This window comes from Podarcis erhardii, assembly GCF_964252035.2.
Source record: "Podarcis erhardii genome assembly, chromosome: 18".
Taxonomy (NCBI): Eukaryota; Metazoa; Chordata; class Lepidosauria; order Squamata; family Lacertidae; genus Podarcis; species Podarcis erhardii.
In genome coordinates, this window is record NC_138516.1 from 11,531,205 (window position 1) to 11,538,667 (window position 7,463).

General features: G+C 49.4%; 1 protein-coding gene across 1 annotated transcript; it reads left to right on the top strand.

Moving 5' to 3' along the window:
* Positions 1-1,958: 1,958 nt before the first annotated feature.
* On the top strand, positions 1,959-7,428 carry SAXO5 (stabilizer of axonemal microtubules 5). The gene is given in 6 exon segments (XM_081846388.1): positions 1,959-2,560; positions 2,563-2,730; positions 3,905-4,011; positions 5,528-5,622; positions 6,460-6,571; positions 7,273-7,428. Coding segments are annotated over 6 exon segments (921 nt in total). The 5' UTR covers positions 1,959-2,130; the 3' UTR covers positions 7,282-7,428.
* The last annotated feature ends 35 nt before the right edge of the window (positions 7,429-7,463 follow it).

Consider the following 7,463-nt stretch of genomic DNA (forward strand, 5'->3'; position numbering starts at 1 on the left):
CCTTTTCATAGCTCTATGGTTACGTTCCTACCTCTAGGTCCCCTCTACCCTTTTCATAGCTCTGTGGCCTATGGAACCATAGAGCTATGAAAAGGGTAGAGGGGTCCCAGAGGTAGAATTGGGGGTAGTGGGGCCATAGAGCTATGAAAAGGGTAGAGGGGTCCCAGAGGTAGAATTGGGGGTAGTAGGGGCCACAGAGCTATGAAAAGTGTAGAGGGGACTCAGAGGTAGAATTGGGGGAAGTGGGGGCTGTAGAGCTATGAAAAGGGTAGAGGGGCCACAGAGCTATGAAAAGGGTAGAGGGGTCCCAGAGTTAGAAAGGAGGCAGAGGGGCCACAGAGCTATGAAAAGGGTAGAGGCGTCTCAGGGGTAGCAAAGGGGCAGAGGGGCCACAGAGCTAGGAAAAGGGTAGAGGCGTCTCAGAGGTAGTAAAGGGGCAGAGGAGTCACAAAGCTAGGAAAAGAGTAGAGGGGTCACAGAGGTAAAAAAAGGGGCAGAGGGGCCACAGAGCTCTACCCCTTTCCTACCTCTGAGACCCCTCTACCCTATTCCTACCTCTATCGTCCCTCACAGGCCTTTTCCTACCCAGAGCCCATCACCAGGAAACAGCCCGAAGAATGTCAGAAGATCCCATTGGATCAGGCTGTTCACACGTCCCCCCCCCCCGGGAACCCCACCAGCCAGATCCCACCACAAGATCCCTCTGCCCTCCTGGACGTTTCCCAGAAAGGATTCGGATGACAATTCCACGTCTCCAATAATGAGAAAGTTTGCAATCGGAGGTAGACTGTGCTCGGAGCTGGAGGCTCCATCGCGACGTGGGAATAAGCGGCTGGATCGGGCCCATCGGGGTGTGTGTGTCTAGTTTCTATTTTGGGGAGGAAAACCGGCACACAGGATTCAAGCAACGCTCTCACCTTCCTCCGGTTTCCGGCGACTGCGATCCAGAAGCGTTTTCTGCCTTCCTAGAAATATGTCCCTTCCTCTTTCAAAGCCATCCAAGTGGCAGGGAGTTCCGCCGCTTAACTGAATGAAGGCAGACTCCCTTTTCTCTGTCCCAAATTTCCCAGTTTTGCATCCACATTGGATTTCCACAGAGAGGGAAGGGGAACGAAATTTCCCTCCGCCTTCATCCCTACGCAAATTTTGCAAACTTGCGCCATGCTGCCTGTTCTCCAGACTTGAAATTCAATTGGGCATAGTGCCAAATATATGTATATTTGTTGAATTTTCAAATTGTACTCCTTTTCCCAGAGACATTACATTGAACTCCCCTTGTGACCGTGACGTTTCCCCTTAAACGCTGTGTATTTTCAGTTCTTAATTTCTGTATTGAATCACCCCGAGTTATTCGTCTCAAGATATCTAAGCTGCTACTCGTATTTCGAACCCCGCTCGCGTTTTCACAACTCGGTAACATTTCTTTGAATATTCTGCAAAACACTTCCTCCCGAAACGTTTCTTTTTATGTCCGATTTTCACTCATTTCTGCACGTCGTTTTTACATTTTTTACCTTTTGTTCGTCTCTCCCCTTCCTAATTTTTGCCGCTGTCGTTGCAATCAACTGATAGATGAAATCAATAGATGAAATCAGTAGATTTAAATCGATAGATTAAATCAAATCAATAGATTTAAATCAATAGATTAAATTAAATCAATAGATTAAATCAATAGATTAAATTCAATCAATAGATTTAAATCAATAGATTAAATTAAATCAATAGATTAAATCGATAGATTGAATTAAATCAATAGATTAAACCCTTCGCTATTTCCACTCCGGCAGCCCCTAAAGGAAAGACGCCATCCGGGTGACCCCCGTTACTTCCCTATGACCTCAACATTTTCCCCTATGACCTCACCGCCGTTCTATGACCTCACAATCCAGGAAGCCATATTCTGCCCCGGGACACCTTTGAGCCCTCGGAAAATCCCTGGAGGTCCTTGCAAAACAGCCCCAAAAAGTGCTTTAAAAGGGGGTGCCGCACCCCACTTTTGATAAAGCAATGCATATAGGGAATGTGGAAGATTTGGGGGCGCACCAGAGCTTGTAAACCCAAATCGACGGTGCCCAGACGCCGGGTTCCGATTTCCCGCAGACCCCTGGCACATTTACGCACTCTGAGAAAATGGTGCCCCTTTGCTGGTGCCCGGGGGACCCCCGGATGGCGCCCCCCAACCCAGGCCGCGTCACAGAGGTCCGCAAGGTGCCCAGGGCCCCCTCTCGCCTGGCCAGCACCCCCTACCTGCAAGCCTCGCACTTCGAGCTGGGCGGTGACCGTCGCCCAGAAGGTGCCACCCTGATCTCGCCCTACCGCATTGATTACCCGCCGCGGTGGGGCAGCTTCCGCAGCCAGCCCATCCGGCCCCCCAAGTGCGCAGGGGTCCTGAACCAAGATATGGACCCCTCCGCCTGGGATACCCGCTCGGAGACCTACCTCTCCTACCCTCCCCGGGGGCTGGAGGCGAAGGTGCCCGCCCGCCCGCCCTCGCCCCACCTGCAGATGCACAGAGACCCTCGCCAGGGCACCGGCACCTCCGTCACCAGGGACAGCTACCCCTACCCGCCCCCCTGCCCCGCGACGCCCCCCAGCGGGTGGACAAGTGGGACGACAGTGTGCCCAGTGGGGACAAGGAGAAGCAGCCACTGCCCGCCTCGCTCTACCAGGAATCGTACCCCAGCCACGGGAGGACAGAGCCGGCCCAAAAGGCGCCCAGTCAACACCTGGGTGCGTTGGCACGGGGGCACCCGGTGCTTTGGGGTGCCCGGGGGGGAGCCGGGGAGAAGCGCCCACGGTGGGTGGCTGGGTTTGGGGACGAGGGGTTGGAAAGGCCTTCTTTCCCAGTTCGCCCGCGGAAATGCCTGCCACTGGATGCCAACTTGGATGCCTTTAGAATTGGGGGAAATTCAGGGAGAAGACAGGTCCCCCCCCCCATTGAATCTAAATCAACGGAAGCCGCCCCAGAGTCTGATCCCATTTGGGCTCCCCAAATGTGCAGAGTGTGGAACCCCCAAAATGGGCCTGTTGAGGACCGAAAAACAGAAGGAAAGGCTGAGGGCTCCTGGGTGGGAATCCTGCTCACCCACGCTGGACTGGATGAGCCACTGGGCTGGTCTTCTGGAGAGCCAGGGCAGCGTCACAGTTGGAGACGCGGGTTCGAATCCCGACTCCCTCCCACGGGACGCAGGGATGGCTGCCAACCTGGATGCCATTAGAATCAAGGGAAATTCGGGGAGGAGATAGACTCCCCTTTAGAATCGGGGGAAATTCGGGGAGGAGACAGACTCCCCTTTAGAATCGGGGAAAATTTGGGAAGAGACAAACCCCCTTTAGAATTAGGAGACATCCGATGCTTCTCTCAGGAAGGGTGAGGGGTCTTGGGTGCGAATCTCACTCACTCCTGGAAGGAAGACATGATCAATACAAAACCCTTAGGTTCTTCCAACGGCATTTTAAACACGTTAAACAGCTTTTAACTGAGATCAGTTGTCTATTTTAAAGCCATTTTTAAAGCCATTTTAAAAAGAAAATTCTTTTAAAAGTAAAGAAAAGAAAAGAAAATTCTTTTAAAAGTAAAGAAAAAAAGAAAAGAAAAGAAAAGAAAATTATTTCTAAAAGAAATTCTTTTAAAAGAAAATTCTGGCATTTAAAACATGTTAAACAGCTTTTAACTGAGATCAGTTGTCTATTTTAAAGCCATTTTTAATAAGAATCCTGGCTTTTGAAAGCCACCCAAGGTAGACTGCATGTGTCCATGGAAGCTCTGCTTAGGAAGGGTTTTTAATTTTTATTTTTCAAATTTGGTTTAATGACTTTAAACGTCTTTTTAAAAGCTCCTGTCGTTTCCCCAAACTCTCTCGCTTCCACGTATGAACAAAACTGCCTCCTTCTTCCTTGGCAGGAGGGAAGTCTCCGCTGAGAGGGCACGGGTGCCACGATTTTGGGACCACGTACCAGACTTACTACACGGGGCAATGGGCGCCCCCTGCCGAAAAGCACTTCGACAAGGTGAAGCCTACGGGACCCTGGAAAAACCGGCTGCCCCGGGCAGCGTGGGGCGGTGGTTAGGGTGCTGGGAGACCTGGGTTCGAATTCCCACTTGGTGGTGATCCAATTTGGTGTCCCCGGAGGGGAAAAAAGGGGGCTATAGCTCACAGAATCGTAGAGTTCAAAGGGCTCCCAAAGGTCCTGTAGTCCAGCCCCTGCAAGGCCAGAAGCGGATACATGAATAGTAGGTCTGCCATAGGGCAGAAAACGAGCCTTTTCGTCGCAGGGTTGCGGGTTCAAGTTCCGCGCCACCGGGCAAAAGTTTCCTGCATTGCAGGCGGTTGGGATGGATGAGCTCCCGGGGTCCCTTCCAACTGTGCAATTCTACAATTCAATTGCAGTTGTTAATTAACTGGCAATTAATTCTGATTTTTAAAATTCTCATTATTCAATGATTCCTGCATTTCAGGTGCTTGGAGTTCAGTGAGATTTTACAAAAAAATTAATGGTTTTCATAGGTTGCGCATCCCTGTCCCTAAATTTGATCCTTTTACGCAGTTTCATGCTGTCATTTTCACCGGTTGTAGTTCAGCAATCATAAACTATTTAATTATCGCATGCTGCTATTTAGCTTTGCTGTTTAACGGATTACTGAATATTGCTTTGTTTGGTAAAAGTTGCTCGTTTTAAAATCAGCGCGTCATTTTTGTATTGCTGTTTTGCGGTGTTTTTTATATGTATTCGAAGCCGTCCAGAGCAGAAGGGGCAACCCGGCCAGATGGGTAGGGTATAAATAAATATTAAAAATATTATTATGGATGATGCTTGTGGTCCCTTCTGTGATGCTGTTTACCAGCTCCATCTGGTACGCAGGATGAGACCCTCCCTGCCCGCGGACTGCCAGAGTGGGGCATGCTCTGGTTATCTCCCTCTCGGACTACTGCCATGCGCTCTACGTGGGGCTGCCTTGGAAGGGGACCCGGAAACAACAACTAATCCAGAATGCAGCAGCTAGACTGGGACTGGGACTGGGACCACATAACACCAGTCCTGAAAGACCTACATTGGCTCCCAGTACATTTCCGAGCACAATTCAAAGTGTTGGTGCTGACCTTTCAAGCCCTAATCGGCCTCGGTCCAGTATACCTGAAGGAGCGTCTCCACCCCCATCATTCTGCCCGGACGCTGAGGTCCAGCGCCGAGGGCCTTCTGGCGGTTCCTTCATTGCGAGAAGCAAAGCTACAGGGAACCAGGCAGAGGGCCTTCTTGGTGGTGGCGCCTGCCCTGTGGAACACCCTCCCTTCAGATGTGAAGGAAATAAGCAGCTATCCTATCTTCAAAAGACACCTGAAGGCAGCTCTGTTTAGGGAAGTTTTTAATATGTAACGCTGTACTGTTTTTAACACTTGATTGGAAGCCGCCCAGAGTGGCTGGGGAAACTCAACCAGTTGGGCGGGGTATAAATAATAAATTATTATTAGTATGATGATGCTATGAAAACACACTCTGAAGGCACTCTGCATGCTCTCCGTTGCAGAATCTGGTGTCGGTCGTCTTCGGAGACCCCCGATGCCACCACATGCTGACCGAGCAAAAGCGGGCATACACCCCCAAGGAATCGGACAGCCAGCGGTAAGGACGGACCTCCAGACTGCAGATTTCCAGATTTCCGATTTGCCGCTGTGAAAACGGGCGGTGTAACCGTTGCCTTGGGAACCGTTCTGGTCGCCTCTCCTCAAAACAGAGTTGGAAAAGGACCAACTGGGGGGGAAACCCAGAGTCCTTTCTGTTGGGCATAATTCAGAGTGAAATTCCCAGGTGTCAGAAAAGGTTATTTTTAATGTATTTTTAATCTTTTGTTGGATGCCGGCCAGAGTGGCTGGGGAAGCCCAGACAGATGGGCAGGTTGTAAATTATTATTATTATTATTATTATTATTATTATTATTATTACTATTATTATGAACGGTATCAATATCGATAACTTACTAATACCCCGCCCATCTTGTCAGGCCTCCCCAGCCACTTTGGACGGCTTCCAACAGGATAATAAAAGCACAATAAAACATCAAACGTTAGAAACCTCCCTAAACAGGGCTGCCTTCTTATGTCTTCTAATGCCAAGGTTGTGGGTTCGATTTATGTATGAGTCGGCTTCATATTCGGGGTTGGACTAGATGCCCCTCAGGGTCCCTTTGAACTCTACAGCGGGCAGGATTTTTAAAATGCATTTATTCCCCCTATATTGGTTTTAATGTATATCTGTGGGGGTGGTTTGGGGTCTGTTTGTCTGGTTGTAAGTTGCATTGCGCAGCCCTGGGCAAGATAAAGCGGCAAACTAATAATAATTTTTTTAAAAAAATTACTATTATTTTAATTTTTATTATTCTATTTAAAAACCAACAAAATTCAGGAAAACGATGTGCTGATCCGATATTCTCTTTCCTCTCTGCCGATCTCTCGCCAACAGCTATGACCCAGAGAGCGCAGCCGCCCAGGTCCGCCTGACGAATATCCGGCCCGGAGACGGAGGCAAGACTTTACCACCGTCATGTCTGAAGCATATCCCTGGAGGGACCCAGGTCAGGAGAACCGGGTTCAAGCCTGGACACCCCCATCGCTATTCCCTCCACACCCCCAAGCCGTTTATTCTGGCCCTTTGCTTTTTAACATACGTCAAAGAGGGGGGTGGAACTCTGTGCATGCTCAGGAACCGCTTATCCGCACTCCCCACGAAAACAGGATGGTTTGCTCCGCTCGCACTCAGACCCCTGAAATGAGATGCACGCGACTTAACTCAGGTGCAGCAGGGTCTACTCTTGAGTAGAGTGTCATTGGGTGAGGTTGCCCAGAGGTCGGAGACCGGTTCGGATCATTTCTCCATTTATTTCTCGCCTCCCATAAAACTCCGGGGAGCAATCCTGCAATCGAAAGAGGGTTTTTTGGGGGGCAATAATTTTTCCCAGAGCAGCTTAAAAATAAAACAGGCCCTGGCCATTGGGAAGCTGCCATAATAATAATAATAATAATAATAATAATAATAATAATAATAAATTTATACCCCACCCATTTATACCCTGGCCATTGGAAAGCCATAATAAATAATAATAATAATAATAATAATAATAATAATGGGAGGCTTCCAGCAAAATATCAAAACACCACAATTCACCAAATATTAAAAGCTTCCCTAAACATGGCACGAAAGGAAAGGGGATCGGGGAGGGAGAAGGAAAAACAAAACCCCCACGCCTGATTGTATCTTCCGTCGGGATGTCCCTAGGACCGTTGAACATCATCACGGCGAGGAAGAACGAGTCCTCCATTCTCAGAGGGGATCGGGACCCCGAGAGGAACAGGCAAAACGCCACCACCACCATCCACCGTCATTACTACAGAGAGGTAGCAAAATCCCTGGGGTCCCTGGATTCGCTGCCCCCCTGTGATGCAGGGATCCTTTTGCCTGGCACTAGG